Source organism: Carettochelys insculpta, chromosome 2 (genome assembly GCF_033958435.1).
Source record: "Carettochelys insculpta isolate YL-2023 chromosome 2, ASM3395843v1, whole genome shotgun sequence".
NCBI classification, from domain to species: Eukaryota; Metazoa; Chordata; order Testudines; family Carettochelyidae; genus Carettochelys; species Carettochelys insculpta.
In genome coordinates this window covers 129,940,261-129,956,730 of record NC_134138.1, presented here as the reverse complement: position 1 = coordinate 129,956,730, position 16,470 = coordinate 129,940,261, and the positions used below count along the sequence as shown (strand labels likewise).

At 37.2% G+C, this 16,470-nt stretch overlaps 1 protein-coding gene across 4 annotated transcripts in view; it reads left to right on the top strand.

Annotated features, from left to right (window-relative positions):
* The window catches only part of EXOC2 (exocyst complex component 2), a 193,232-nt gene that overhangs the window by 24,594 nt on the left and 152,168 nt on the right, over nucleotides 1–16,470 (top strand). For all 4 annotated transcript variants that reach the window (XM_074985929.1, XM_074985926.1, XM_074985927.1 and 1 more), the window contains exon 5: nucleotides 12,297–12,410. In XM_074985929.1, the coding sequence (XP_074842030.1) occupies nucleotides 12,297–12,410 (114 nt within the window). The remainder of the gene's footprint in view (nucleotides 1–12,296; nucleotides 12,411–16,470) is intronic.

Genomic DNA, 16,470 nt, shown 5'->3' with positions numbered 1-16,470 from the left:
TTGGCCTCAGATTTGACAGTCTACCCATTTAAAAGGTTAACATAACTTATGTATGCATTTGGGATTTAATTGGGATTTTATCCCTTTGTCTTGGCCACAGTGTATAAAATCTTCTGCTAAATAATTGTCATTCAGGTTTGCGTATCTTCATTCCAACAATGATTTGTGTAAAATACTTGAGTTCTTGCCACCTTAAATCCAGGGAATTACCATGCTCTCAAAGTCTGAATCCTGTTCTTATTAAAATATTGAGAGAGTAATCATGACTGTTCTAGAAAATTCAAATCAATTGCATTGTCTGTTTTCCATTCATCTGTTAATTTTGTAACTGTATCCAAACAAATGTTTATCTGGCAAGATCTAGATGTAGTCTTCAGAAAGCAGCATTGCTTATTTTTCATGACTTGGTAATTTTTAAGACTGGCTTTATTTTCATAAACCCAGTCAAAATTAATTCAGATCAGTTCAGCTACAAGAACTGCCACACAGATTGACAACTTCCTGAAGGGAGTTTAAATAAAGTATGCAATTTAACAAATGTTAAATTCAAAGAGGAGTCTAAAAGTGTATAGAGGAATTTAGTATTAGTCCCAATCTTCCTTAATATCTCCTTTAACTGTGTATCAGTAATAGGTAGCATGTAATAAAATATGTGGTTACAAGATACAATACAATACAAAAGGTTGTGAAAAGATCTAAAAAAATCTGTGCAGCAAGTTACAAGCAGTCAGTCCTTTTAGGAAAATGCTAGGTATGTCTTGGAAATAACAATCTTCAGCACAGATGCGTAATGGGGAGGAAGAATCAGGGAAATACCCAGGATTTCATGGATTTTGGAAATAGTGAACGCTATCCACCGGCCCCCTTCCCCCAGAAAAAAAATTAAATGTCGGCAACTCACCGGAGCTGCCGCCACTGCAGGAGTTATCACTGGGGCTGGAGGAACAAAGAGCCTGCTGCGAGCTCTCTCTCCTGAGCCCTTTGCGTTCCTCCCAGGTCTTGAATGTAGCGCTCCCTAGTGCTCCTTGCAAGGTGCCTCCAGTCCTGCAGATTCAGATTTACTGGACTCTTGGCATTGACAGACACCTCTTCCCCCCGTTAGTCCATTAAATCGAGGGTTTATTGTAATCATCCTGAGAGAGACTAGGTGTGACAGAGGAGAGAAAAATTCGAAACCAATTTGTAGGGAGATATCGGAGTAAAAGGGGCCAATACAATTTTGGGATAGCAGAGAGGTGAAAACAATGACTGTAACTGGAATATTTTGCTATGAATATTGATCAGCTTTTACTAGAAAGCTTTTCAGATTTTTATTTATTTGACAAATTGGAGGAAGTTGAGAGGACAACAAAAATTGGTTTTGTAAAGTGGTTTTGAAAGTGATATATGTACAGCATAGTTAACCATAGATTAAGTGGACACATGAGCCAGCACCTGTGGGATGTGCATACTCATTGAGGAAGGAGAGGTGGCACAATTAGGGTTAATGGAATGAAATTAAGAAAGAGAGAAAATTTAAACCAACTAGCTAAAAGCATAAAACTTTCTAATGATAAACTTTAGTACCCTTTGGAATCCCATTGGGAGGAGTGTAAACTGCTCCATTGCTTGGTATTTTTAAAACTAGACTAGAAGAAAGCCTAATACAATAAAGAGCAATCCTGCCTTATCGCAAAAATGAAGCTAGGTCTGACTTTTTGGAATTTACATCATCTACAGGCACTCTGGCTTGCTTTCTGAGAGAGGTGATTGGGGGAAATGTGAACATGCTAGCCATAAGAATAAGGATAGACAATCAGTATTTAATGAGGGCTAGCTGTGGAGGGAAAGGGATGAAAGAAGAGAGAGGAAAAAAAGAGGTAGAAGGGTAACTGGAAGTGAAGAGGGACCAGAAAGCAGGAAGTTTAGAGTAAAGGTCTGTGGAAAAAAGATCATGTCGGAATCAGAATGGCACGTGGGACAGAACAGCAAGTTCAACAGTGTGAAATAACTAAATCATCTGCCATGTATATTAATTTCTTTTTAAAAAACAGGCATTAATGCTTACATTTTTTTAAAACCAAAGAGTTGTTGCATGGGGTTTTCAAAATATTATTTATGGGATCCTGTCCAATGCAAATGCATTTTGAAATGAATCATAGAGTATGAATCGTACAGATTGGCATTTCCAGGATAGCTCCAAATATGTTTCTCAAGTTTTAATGATAAAACATTGTAAGGTCTAGAATGGCTTATAGATGGGGAAAACATTTGATTTTGTGTATACAGTCAGTGGATAGGAAAAAGTAGAATTTAATTATATAAATAGTTTGAGGATTGTTATGGGTTATGTGAAGAGCGCCTTTGATTGATGAGTTATTTACTAATAGTGGTAAGAATGCCTTCTGAAGGTGGATGACTCTGCTGCCAGTGATTTCCATAAGATTTCTTTTCATTTATTTTTTTTTTTTTATTACAGCAGTAGAGTAAATACATGAAATGTACAGGGAAGTGGGAGTTTCTGATTGTCTTTCTGAATGCAAAAAAGAAAGTGAGAGTTGTTGCTTTGCATGAATCAGGATTTAATATATATTTTAAGGGTTTATTGAAAATGCAGGCTGTCATCTTTTCACCTGAAGTTTTAACAATTGGCATTTATTGGCTGTCATTGATTGTTTTCATTCTTCTTAAACTGTTTTAAGTTCTTTTTGCAAGGAATCCAGGACTTGGTGATAAAAGTTTACAGTCATGATTTTATTATGATTTATATTTACAAAGAAATATATGTTCCTAAGAATGATTTCTTTTTTGCTGTTCTCAGGTCTTTTTTTATAACTTCAAACATAGAAGCAGGTTCAGATTAGAAGAGGCTTTTCCCATCAGCTTTAGAACTTAAGTGTACACCATTGAGTATTTTCTTCACCAGTTTGTTCCTTGTTCAAAATATTGAGTCTGCTTGTTGAGTTCTAGCTTTGTAGGTTAGTCATGACTAGGTAAAGAGTTGCTACAAGAGTTGGACAGAAATTGAGTTAAGGGTGTCTTTTTATTTCTGTTCACTGGAATGAAGGTCAAAATAGATGGGTTCCCCCCCACCCCTCGCTCCAATGTGTGTTGCTGACTTCTATATATAATGGAAGTGCAGCCAGAAACCCAGCAGAAGAGGTACAAAGTAGTGACATGGATCTGGAAAACAGAGAAAAGTAGCATAAAAATACGAATAAAAAGGAATGGGGAAGTATGTTTGCTGATTTTAGCATTTAGAATTTTGAAAGATCAGATTGGTGGGTCAATGATGTAATTCTCAACAGAAAGTTTGGAGCATAAGCTTTTGTGGGCAAAGACCCACTTCATCACATGCATCTGATAAAATGGGTCTTTGCCCATGAAAGCTTGTGCTCCAAAATTTCTGTTAGTTTATAGGGTGCCACAGGACTACTTCTTGTTTTTGAAGATACAGACTAACATGGCTTCCTCTCTGATATAATGCTTAGAATTTTAAAACAAAAGAGAATTTGCCATATTTACTTCATGGTAACAGGAAAAATGTTAATGAAATTCAGACCTACAGACAACTTGTTTTGAATGATTATTTGCTATAGCAATACCTAGTCAAAACAACTGAACAAGGTAGCATGTACTACATTTTATTTCATGTAACCTTTGACAAACAGTGAAAATAATCAGAACTGCAAAGCAATAACTGCAGTCATACTGAATGATATCTAGTATAGTTGGAAATTTTCTTGGAAGAATGTTTGTTTTGCATGCTCTTTGGGTCGTCTGTGTATCAGTCTCCTACATGAAAGCAAATGTTGTCATCACACATAGCTCTGTATCCACCCACTCAATACAGATGCTTGCATCTTCTCATGGTGAGCTTCTGAAACATTTCATCTGGGAAGATGTAACGGACTGAACTTGCACTGCCATCTAATGGAGTGTTTAAATTTTCTTTTGTGCTATGAGAGACAAGACTGCTTCAGTGGACAACTTCATGCAGGAACATGGCTAATTGAAATTTACAGCAGCAGATGTGCAGTAGAAGTTTACATTTTTCTACTGTCCCTTTTTGTAAACTGCAGCATGCAGTTATACAAGTTATGAGATCTGTGTAAACTGCCCTGTATTATTATGCTGTACAAATATTGTAACATTTAATTACAGCTTGTGATATTGCAACATCAGTTCTAGCAACCTACTTTTCTTGGAGTCTTTCACTGGGCGCTCATACTGCATTTTTCTATGATTAGAAATTGTTCTGACATTTCAATGTCTTGTCTCTGCTGTGACCTATTGCAGATATGACCAGAGTGAGTCAGAGCCTCTTTTCTGCTTTTGCAGCTCCTTGTTAACACTTTGGATTTGTCCTGTTTAGTCTACGCCAATGTCCTTTTTTGCTGATCGCTCTGCATGCACGATTAACAGAGTACAGCTGGTCCAAAATCCTGCTTCTAGAAGTCTGACTGATACCAGACAGAGCAAGCTCATACAGTGACTGTAGTTTTGGCTTGTTTATGCTGGTTGCCATTCAGAATCTGTGTTTATTTTAAGTTGCTCCTCTTGACCTATAAAATACTCTGGAATCTAGTTCAAGTTACCTTTTAGTGACTTTCCAGTTTTTGTCCCTGATTTATCTTATGTACACTGAAAAATCTAATATTTTTAACAATAATGTGTATAATAAAAACCTTAAAAATGACAAAGAAGCATTGTTGTACAAATTGACTAATTATGTTCATTACTCATTGCCATCTGTTGTGCCAACTATTACTTGTGTCTTAAAATTCTATTGTAATCTCTCGGAGGCAGAGGCTGCTATTTGTTATGTTTTTACTGGACCTAGTCTGATCTTAATTGACCTCTGTGGTTGTTATAAATAATAGCCTGTGTGCCTGTGCATGCACAAACTTCGTAACAGAATTTGCTAAAAGAGTTTGTATGCACCTTGGTATATGAAATTAGAATAAAATTAGGTGGTGGTTGTTTGTACAGTATGCAATAACATTTGGATTTCTTAGCAGATATGACCTAAATAATGTAATGCTATGTTTCATGTATCTGCAGTCTTAAATGTATAAATGTACATTTTAACAGAGAGCAAGGTACAGCACCAAGAGATGTTAAGAACATGTTTCTAGCAAACTTAAAGGAAGTGGAGTGTAGATGATGGCTCAAATCCAAGTCTGACTTTTGTTGTAGTTAATCTATGAATATAAGCTGTGTAAATTTTACACACTTCAACATGAGCAGTCCAACCAATACAAAGCAGAAGAACCATTTTCAAAAGGTGATAATGCTGTAATACCAAATTGGGTTTTTCAGTAGGAGTGAATAGCCTTGATAGCAAAATCTTTACCTTCATTGAAACATTTTGATGTCTATCAAGGGGGAGAACATCTCAAAGTTGTGGGTCATCCGAGAAGGTTGATCTGCCTCCCGTCGTCTTCAATAATGGTGAAGTCCTGTAGGCCCAGTCTCAGTGATCTCCTTCACAATGGTGTGTGGATGTTGATTACATCATCACAGCTGTGCAATGACCAGAGCATCTGAATTTATTTCTCACTCTCTCTATTTTTATTTAGATTTAATGGGAAATTAGTTGTATAGGGATGTTTAACACTGTCATATGGTGCTAACGTGCTCTTACTTTATGTTCCTGATGATGTTCCGTGCACAATGTGCTGCTGTCATCACCACTATTACATTCACTTAGGAAAAAAATAAACATCCTGTTCCCATTAGTGTTAGATCCTGTTCCCTGGCCAGGTTGTTTGGAGGTAGTAAGCGTGTCCTTAGAAACTAATTTGCTAATGGAATGTAATGAGAACATACAATGTATGTGCTGAGCCCATTTCTTTTGGATGCTTCTGCCCAGACATTGTAAGATCAGATGTACTCACACCTAGATAAGATTCCTTACTTTTCTATTCTCCAGATTTCCATTGGAATGATAGTTTTGTTATCATAGCAAGTCATGGAGACGGGAATGGTACTAATTCTCACTTCTTTACTTATGTACAAACTTGGTAATGGTTACAAAAAAAAATTGATATTACTCAATTCCCCTCCTCCCCCCAAAAAAAAGTTCTGTTAATTTGCTCTGCACATTACAAGTATAAAATATTTCCACAAATATGCTATGATGATATATTAAACTCTATATAACAATATGAGTGGACAAAATACTTCATATTGTTTACATATTTTCTTAGTATATAAACTCTTGTTCTATACATTGCAACATTGATTAATTTACTATGCCTCTACCTTTCATTTCTATGATTCTATTATATGTAATATCTATACCTCATCTATATTTGTGACATTGTTTATGCATGTATCTAATTTATAATCCTAAATAAGTAAATACTTGAAAAAAAAATCAATTTACAGTACTTGAGCAGACTTGAGAGAGTATAGTACACTGAAATAAAGGCTAAGAATTATATTAGCAATATTTATGCTTATTTGGTTTTGTGCATGATATAAAGGGAAATGTCAGCAATTTACTGCAGTAATAAGTATGGTGTCTGAGATATGCATCTGACAAAGTTGGTCCTTGCCCATGAAAGCTAATGCTCTGATAAATCTGCTAGTCTGTAAAGTGCCACAGGACTACTTGTTGTTTTTCTTCTCTGAGAGGTGTTTTTTGTTTAGATGTCTGTCTGTCTGATAAGCTTGAAGGAGGTGTATCCTACTTCTGATGCACATGAATAATTCCTGTTTTCCCTGTGCATTGTTAAATGCATACAAAACTTGAATGTCTAATTTTGTCTCTTTTTCTTGGCCATTGAATGATGAGTATTTAGTTTGACCACACAGGCTGCAATTGTACATTTATTTATTTTGGCTGTGTCTACTCTAGCCCAAAACTTCGATCAAAGTTTACTAATGAAACACTGAAATACGTATTCAGCGCCTCATTTGAATGCCGGCAGCCGCAGCCCTTCAAAATTGATGCAGCTCGTTCAGATGGGGCTCCTTTTCGAAAGGACCCCGGCAACTTTGAAATCTCCTTATACCTAACAGCAGATAGGAGTCCCATCTGGACGAGCTGTGCGGCGGCGAGCTGCGTCAATTTGGAAGTGCCACAGCTGCTGGCATTCTAATGAGGCGCTGAATATGTATTTCAGCGCTTCGTTAGTAAACTTCGAAATGGTAATTTCAAAGTTTTGGGCTAGTGTAGACACAGCCTTTGTGAGCGCTATATTGTAGATTAGTGAGCCTATATATCTTTTTTGGTTAATAGACACACTGTGATAATCCAACTGTAAAAATTCTTATCCTGAACTGTCCTCCTTCTTAGAAAAAAGATAACGCTATCAAGTACATCTAACCATCAGCATTTCCTAGTTGGTACAATTAGCCTTCACAAAATCTATAATCATATCTGTATTGTAATATGTCTCACTGCATGCACGTATGGGGTTTGGTTTGCCACAATCCTTTCACCAAAGGTAGAAACAATATGGATAATATTGCATCCAACCTCTACTTCTCATGCCCCCCTTCCCTGCCCACTTTCTTTTTCTCCTGTTGTCTCTCCCTCTTCACCACATAAATAATAATGAACAGTTTAGAAAATGCTAGTTAGTTTAATTCAGTAGAGGGTGCACTGGCAAAATGTTTCTGTGCTGAAGGGTGGTGTCCTTTGCAATGCGTGGTACTAATAATCCTCAGAATGTATAGTGTGGTGGAGCAAAGATAACTTTTGTTTCTTTGTGATTCTCAATTGTTTTTAAAACATCTATCTTGAATTCACTGGTTCATTTTAATCTCCATTTTGCTTTTCAGCATATTTTTAAAATAAATGTGTTAGAATAATTTGTCCTGGAAATATGTTTTGCAGCCCTCCTGCGTTTTTGAAATATGCTTTCCAATAATTTGTTTTTAAAATCTTTCTTGCTGTACCTTTTTAATTTCCAATGTAACGGCTGTTCATACATATTTAACATCCTCTCCAATAGTCTGATGTGTGTTCAGTGTCTTCTTGATTTTCCTTTTGGTCTTGCCATTTTAAGTATAAGGTCCTGCAAGTTTGTTGTTGTGGTTTGGGCGGTTGGTTTTTTGGTGGTGGTGGTGCTGGTGCTGGTGCTGTTTGGTTTTTTGGGTTTTTTTTTGTTTTGTTTTGTTTTTTGACTGTGTATGTTCTTCAGTATCACAGCAGTTCCTCCTAGTTCATATGCGTCAGAGAAGATTTTATTTCAGGTTCTGTGCCTGTACTACTCATTCATTTTTAGACAACAGTTTTTAATTTTTTGGCTGAGTTTTGATTAGTTTATAATGGTTGGATGCATCTTCAAGTAGAGAACTGGGTGTGGTGAATTTCTCCAGTGATGATTTTTTAAAAAAAACTTGAGAATTTTTGACAAATTGTGAACTGTCTTTTATGAATGGAAAAAATGGGTTTGATTTTAAAGTTGTTTGATTTTAGAGTAAATTTTATATTAAGTGTGTACATGCACTGATCACTGGAAGGGAGGTGAGTTGCAAAGTTACTTGGCTACTGTAGCCCTTACTTAGTTGTTGAGCCAGTTTGCTCCTATTTAATTGTCTGCCTTTAGAGCATGGGTGTCCAACCTTTTGGCTTGCCTGGGCCGCATTGAGTGAAGAGGAATGGTCTTGGGCCTCATATAAAATATATAATATAGTTAATGTATATAAGTCACATAATAATGTTAAAAGTTTACGATCTTGTGGGGCTGCATTACTAGCTGTCCAGGGCAGCATGCGGCCTGCGGGCCGTGGGTTGGACACGCCTGCTTTAGAGCATATTCCATGCCTCTGCACCAATCTCCTTTACTTGACTTGACATAGAGTCTGCGATATACCTCTTAATAAATTATGCCAGCTGGAATGATATTCAGTGTTCCTGGTTTTCAGCTGAATTTTGAATTGTAGTGTCAGCTCTGCAGTCTTTCTATGACACCAGGTGCTTCAAAAGGTTAACCCCTGCCCTAAAAAATAAACAAATAAAAAATCCTCTCAAATAAAATAATCTGAAAATAAGGGAATTTTCTTTCTAACCTGATGCACAATTTATATTTTTAAACACAAAATACATGAGACAACATACTTATGAATTTGGTAGAAAAGATAATCCAGTCAAATATATTGAAACTTCTTTTTCCCATTAGTTCATAAGTTTCCCTCTGTTCCCTTTAGGCTGAACCATGTCACATGGTCTGGCCCTGTTTTTTAAAATGAAAATAAACAAAATGTTATGAATACAGATAAGATTAAGTTGAATGGAGCACTTCTAGCAAATGAGGATGGTGGATGAAATGGGAAGATTTTGATGAAATTCAAAAGACATCATTGTGCACATACAAGGGGAAACTCTACTCATCCACATATGAAATTGTTGGATTCTGGTGCAAACTTGATGTAGAAATTCACTTTTTATGGTTAAAAATATCAGTGTAAAGTCAGAATTTTTGTCATTTTTAATGCTACCTTGTTTAGTCTCATGGTGATTATCTGTTGAAGGTTTTAACTTTTATATATAAATGTTCCATACTTTTGTGGCTCTAAGCAAAACTGTGTTAATTTATTTTAAAACATAAAAGTTTTTTTTTCTTTTTCTACCTATTTTTCGACATGAAATAATGTGAAATTGAACAGCTGCAGTCTATATTCATTCACAGTGCTTTCTTTCTTTAAAAAAGGCACTGGTAGGGCACCTTGCTGACCCCATCCCCCACTCCCAGCCCTGCTCTGCTGTGGGACATGGGGGCTCTACCTCCCGGCCCCAGGGCAGCCTCTTGGCCCTGCTCTGACGCGGGGCTCAGGGGTTCCAGCTCCTGCCCCCACACTATTGCAGGGTGGAGGGGGCTCCAGCCCACAGCCCCATGCTGGTGTGGGGCAGCAAGGCCTCTGGCTCCTGGCCTGCTCTGGAAAGAGGTAACTATGCCATACCAACACATACGGTCACAAAAAATGCACTGCTCATTAATGTATACATATTTTATGCCATGTGTTTTTATATGTACTGGACACAATGTTTGAATGACTTATCGTAAACTTAAATGGGAGCTGGATCAGACTATTAGAGGAAACCGGTCACTGTAACACAGTAACTCCTCACTTAAGTAACAGAGAGATAGCCGTGCTAGTGTATATACTATCAGAACAAAAGAGCAGTAAAGTTGCACTTTAAAGACTAACAAAATAATTTCTTCAGTGAGCTTTCGTGGGACAGACCCACTTCTTCAGACAGTAGCCATACCAGAACAGACTCAATATTTAAGGCACAGAGAACCAAAAATAGTAATCAAGGTTGACAAATCAGAAAAAAAAATTATCAAGGTGAACAATCAGAGAGTAGAGGGGTGGGGGGCAGGAGGTAGTCAAGAATTAGATTAAGCCAAGTATGCGGATTGATTTGTCAACCTTGATCTTGATTTTTGGTTCTCTATTCCTTAAATATTGAGTCTGTTCTGATATGGCTACGGTCTGAAGAAGTGGGTCTGTCCCACGAAAGTGCATCACCTAATAAATTATTTTGTTAGTCTTTAAAATGCTACTTTACTGCTTTTTTGTTCTCACTAAAGGGTTTTGCTGGTTAATGTTTCGTTAGTATGTTGCTTATCTGTTACATCAAATGCTCACTTAAAGTTGCTCAGCGTTCCCTATAATGTTGTTGGGCCTCCTGCTTTATCCGTTATTTGCACGATTTTCCGGAATAGTAGCCTGTCTTCATGGGGTTTTGGAACCAGGGTGGCCAGCAGGCATCTCAGCTCCCCTAAATTCCCTGTGAAGTACCGTATGTGGCTTGGAAGCTGCCAGAAGCAGTTCAGCTGCCTCCTTCCCCATCCCCCCACTGCAGTTCTGCTTCTGCGCTTCGCCTTAGAGCTGCTCCCTGGAGCCCCCTGCTTGCTGTGGGAGAGGGCTGCTGACATCAGGATGCTTTGCCTGATCAAGCTCCCACTGCCATCTCCACAATCAGGTTACAAACAGCTACATGTTCTTGAGTCTGAGCTTCCTCATCTACTTAGAAAGGCAGTGTATTTGAACTGCAGTCAGCATGCGTAAAGGGGCAATGCACATCTCTGTCAGCCCCCTGCCTCCCTCCTACACACAGTGGATCTTGCTCACATACAAGGTGTAAATGTGTCTCTGTCTCACACCCTCTTCATCCCTCAGTACTGTGTGTGCTATCCTGAGGAGAATGGTACTCCAACAGGATATTGTGGATTTTTCATGTTCAATTTCTTCAGGGAAGTGTTTGCAGACACTACCAGGCATGTCTGTTATGATTCATGCATGCCGCCTTGTAGAGTGTGAGGCTACAGTAACAACGTGTTAATCTTGAGGGCTCACCAAGGGCTAGTTCATCATTTAGTTGCAAGACATGCCCTGAGAAATAGCCCACTTCTGACTTCCCCACTTCTACCAAGCTTCAAAATCATCATTTTTGTGCACAGTATTAAATTGTTTAAAACTTACACTGTGTGTGTGAATATATACACTTCTGTCTGCTGGAAAAAAAATTCCCTGTAACCTGACTCCTCCCCCCCTTTTTTACATTAAGTCTTATAGGGAAGTTGGATTTGTTTAACATTATTGCACTTAAGGTAGCATTTTTCAGGACTGTAACTACAATTATAAGCACAGAGTTACTGGATTATTCAAATTTTGTTACTGGAAAAAATAATAGGGCATAAAAGACTTACAGAAAGAACTGAGGTTTGTTTTCACTTTTCTGGGGCTTAGTTGCTGAGTGCTCATTTTGAAATTTTGTTCCATTTCATAACGAGAGATTTTGAAATAAGAACCTGAAAGTTTTTCTTCTTGCCTTCATAGCATAGTTTTTATATTGCGATAATTCTTTTACTAAAAATAAAAGGCTATATAAACTGATTGGGTGCATTCTTTATCAAAAAAGAGGAAAATATTGGCATCAATAAAAGTACATATGACTGCTAAATGCAAATTTTAGTCTTCAGAGAAAGTTAAAAAGAAGTATCAGACTTGGTTGTAAACAATGCTCATGGTGCTACTGCTGATAATTTCAGTTATGGTGTTTAGCACTATTTTACGCTATTATTACCATGTATGTTAGTAAAATCCAAAAATAATTTCCCATTTTAATTTCAATTGCCTTTTTCTGAGAAGAGTTGTTTACCCTGCGTTGAACCATTAGTGTCAGATTTATTTTGTTAGGTTGTTACAATTGTCTGTTTTTATTCTATTACTACTTAGTGTGATGATTTGAAAAATTTGAAGAATGGAACATAGCCTGTTTGTTTTATGTGATAATTTTTCTTATACCCTTTTGACAGTAAATATAACTTTATCAATTCCACCTTTTTCAGAGGCAGATTTCCCCAGAAGGATTTGGAGGCTCTATTTCCTGGGATGAGTGCCGATTTCACTAGTGAAAACTTCTCTGCTGCATGGTATTTGATAGAGAATCATTCAACAACAAGGTTTGTGGACAATAGCAAAATTTATAAAACATCTGACAGTATTTGTATTGTTACTGTACATCATAGCTGTCAATAGTGGCAGTAATGGAAGAGTTGTTTGTACTGTAATTGTGTCCAGATGCCATAGTCAGATTTTGGCCTCCATTTTGTTAGGTAAAGTACAGACACAAAGAACAAAACAATAAAGCTTTTAATCATTAGTGATGTGAACTGTAGTAGAAGAAGGTTAGACCTACCAGTGAGATTCATGGGGTGAAGTTTTGGAAATTTTTGCCGGTAACTCCATCATAATGTCTAAGAACAACAACTTGCAGCTTTTGTTTGTGTGCAAACCTTCAGAATTATGTATGCAGAACTTAGTCTAATAGCAACCTAATCCGAAGCCCACTGAAATCAGTGGAAAAGTTTCCTGAATTCAGTAGAATTTTGGTCAGGCATTGGCTTGTATTAATTGCATGGACAGATTATGGACTCATATGCTTTTCTGTAAGCAACTGAAAATGCACAGTTCTGCACTTTTTGACTACTGGTGTTTTGTATATTTGACGATAAAAATACATTTAATTAAGTATGGAGCACTGTTTAAAAAGTGAATTTTAATATTCTTGTATTGATATTTGCCTGCTCCATGTAGCTCTCTACTCTATACTCTGCAGGGAGAGGGAGGTTTTGTGTGCTGCCCCCACCTCCTTGCAAAATCTCTCAGCTCCCACTGGGCCCATTTCTGAAAAATTTTTCTGGGGGTGGTGCATGAAGCCTCCCCACTACCGAGCATCTATAGCAGAGAGCTCCATGGAGTAGGCGGGGAGCCTGTTTTCAGGGTCCTGCAGGGCTGCTTTGTGGGAGTTTCCTAGGTAAATCTCGCAGCCAGAGATCTCTTCTGGCACCCCATCCTCTTCCTCCCCACAATCCTTTGTTCTGGCCCCCCACCCCCACCAACTCATGTCCACCTACCCTTCGTAGTTTAACCCTCTGCCCCTCCTCCTGAACGTCCCTTGACCATGCACCTCAATCCTCTGCCCTGGATCACAGTCCCCTCCTGCCCTAGGTCACAACCCAAACCCCCACAACCCTGGATCCCAGACTCCCACCCTAGGTCACAACTGATTCCTTCACCCAAACTCCCTCCTAGACCCCACATCCTCTCCTGCATCACATTCCCTTACCCCAAGCTCCCTTCTGTACCCAACCTCCATCCCAGACTCCTCCACTTTTCCATTAATATAATATGAGAGTATGGCCCTTGACCACTTTCGAAATTGCTGGACTGACTCTCCATCAAAAATTTTTGTCCACCCCTGCATCAGCACAGGAATAGTATGTTCCATTACACATAGAAGAGGAAAAGTGTATCTGAAATAAAAGTATCTAGGATGATGAATTACTAAAATGGCTTTTCATAATTTGTCTAAGCTCTGTGAGCCTGTTTTTAGAATCTTTATATGCAGTAACTATTAACTCACGGGGACCACTCATAGAGATTGCTAATTTGAGGTGTAAAACATGTCTTTGTGGTTACCATTCAGAAACTGTTAATAGGACCAGCAATCTAGCTTTTGATTTACTCGGTTTTAGTAGGATGTGAGCAACAGAATAAATCCACAATGAACTCTTCAATAAAACCGTATGTTAATAAAGTACTGAAACTGAGAAGATGCTGTTGTCCGAGAGTTGAAAACATAAATACTAATAGCTTGCGATACTTATTTTTTAACTGTTTCGCATTAAGTTGTTGGATCAATATGTGTGCACTTATGTGTGGAGTATCACGTTAAAAGAGCACATTGTTACATTTTTCTGCCAATATTAACTCAAGGCATGGAATTTGTCTTTGAAAAATAATTTGTCACAGCTTTCTCCAACACTGTTCTAGTGTAGTACAAATTATTGTAATTTCTTTAACTGCAGTGTCACATTTTCACATTAAGGTGGGTGTTTTTTTGCTCATTGGATCCATTGCTCTGGACCGAAGCCATAGTTCATAGGTATTTCTGTTTAGTCCAATGGAAAGAGAGCAGAATGCACCTTTATTGTGTTTTCATTTATTTTTAAAAGGAAAACTTTTTTTGTTTGCATCTTTGCTAAACCAATTCATCATGGTAAGTACAAACAAGGAACAAGAATAGAACAAAGTGAAGGAACACTGACAATTTGAAGTGGCAAAGATGCAAATATTCTTTCAGACTAGTAAGAGCAAGGAAGACTTGAAAGGTTCCTATGATTTGGTGACATTACAACATGATTATAGATTGATAGAGCAAGTTGCGGATTAAGGATAATTCCAAGTCTGATGGATCTTCACTTATTTTCCCAAGGCTAGAAATTTCAGAAATGTGGGCAAAGATGACATTACCCTGGAGGAGCAGAACATTGGAGCTTCAGCTATTATTTCTAAAAAGTTATGTGGGGCAATTGATGGAACCAGTACCTAAATGGAAACTAAAAGAAGAATTAAGAATTACTTAATCAAGGGCAAATCCGTGCCTTGAGCTGATATTGGAAGAAAAGAGTAACATGATTTCATTCAGTAGGCTTCATCAGCCTAGAAATAATGAGGCACAGTGCTGGAATTTGAAACTCTTGATGTTTGTTCCTAGCTTTGCTACTACCTCTTGTTTGTATAATCTTGGGCAAGCTATTTAGGGTAAAATTTTCAAAAGTACCAAACTGACATTAGGAGACTAAGTCCCACTGCAAATCAGTGGGGTGTAAATTGCTGTCACTTTGATTTTTTTCAAAACTTTATCCTTTCTGTACTTCACTTTTTTAACCTCTAAAATGGAGATCCCTTTTTATAAAGTGCTTTAAAATTTATTGATGGTGATTACTGCATAACTACTGGGTGGCATTATTTTGCCCCCACTTATTTTATTTATGCTGGGTTTTTTTTTTTCTCAGAAAAGCACAGCATATCTTTAACATCCCTACCCTTTATTTAACCCCAGGTAGCAGGAACTCTGAATGTGTGGAATTCTGATGTTTAGGTTAGTTTATGAAAGTTTTTTCCATTAAGGAAATTCAGGGTTAGTTTTTTGTTTTTTTTTGTTCCTCTCCCAAAAATTATTTTCCTGAAGAAACGTCATGACAAGTATAAACAAATTATTCAGACTTCATATTAATTCATCAGATAACAAGGAAAAATCAGTTAAAAGAGAACTGTACTGATTTTTTGTTGAGCCGAGCAGTCTGAAAACGCTGCTGGTAAAAAGTTCTTATTGTGTATCCAAATAGGCCATTTCAGACAGTGAGTAATATGATTTCCGACCAGCAAATGGAAACAGGAAATAAAGCTAAACATTGTGATATCATTTCTGTATAAAGGGAAAAAATGCCTTTGCTTAGAACATCAATGCTTTCAAAGCAGATGGGCATCACTTTCTGACTGACTGAGCTCAAATTAGTATTTTTTGGGTTGGTCTTTAAACAAATTCTCTAGTAACACTTTTATAGTAACTGGTTTGTACTAGTATCTTAAATATATCCACAGTGGTGGATTTCTTTTTTTTCATGTCCATCCCTCGCTGTCTTCTTTGAAGAGTCATTGCTTAAAATATTTGAACTACCTTTGAAAAAATCATTTTTTCTAATTATAATTGGTATTTCCATGCTTACTAATGGCAACTAATTAATTAACATAACTTGTAATAACTTTCTCCTGAATACAGGAAACAAATTGTATGTTTGTAGTGGTCAATAATGAATTAGGTGTTATTACTTTGAAAAGAATCAAAAATTTCCAATTTAAAAATTTCACTAAAGAAAAAAATGATGAGAAATGTAGGCATACTGGGAAGCAGTATTATAAAAATAAATCTACTATAGGAGTGTCAGTGGACAGCTAGGTAGAGGTGAATTTGCAGTACAGTAGAATAGTAGAAAAAAATTAGGCTGCATGTGCAAAAGCATAAGGTTTGAAACAGGAACGTGATGTTTTTCCTCAAGTCTGTGATGCAAAATTGCAGATAGTTCTGGACCTTGTTAACAAAAAGATATTGGTAAATTTTGAGGGACTTCAGAAATAAAAAACAAAAAGTAAATTAAGTTTAAAAGTTAAATGTAC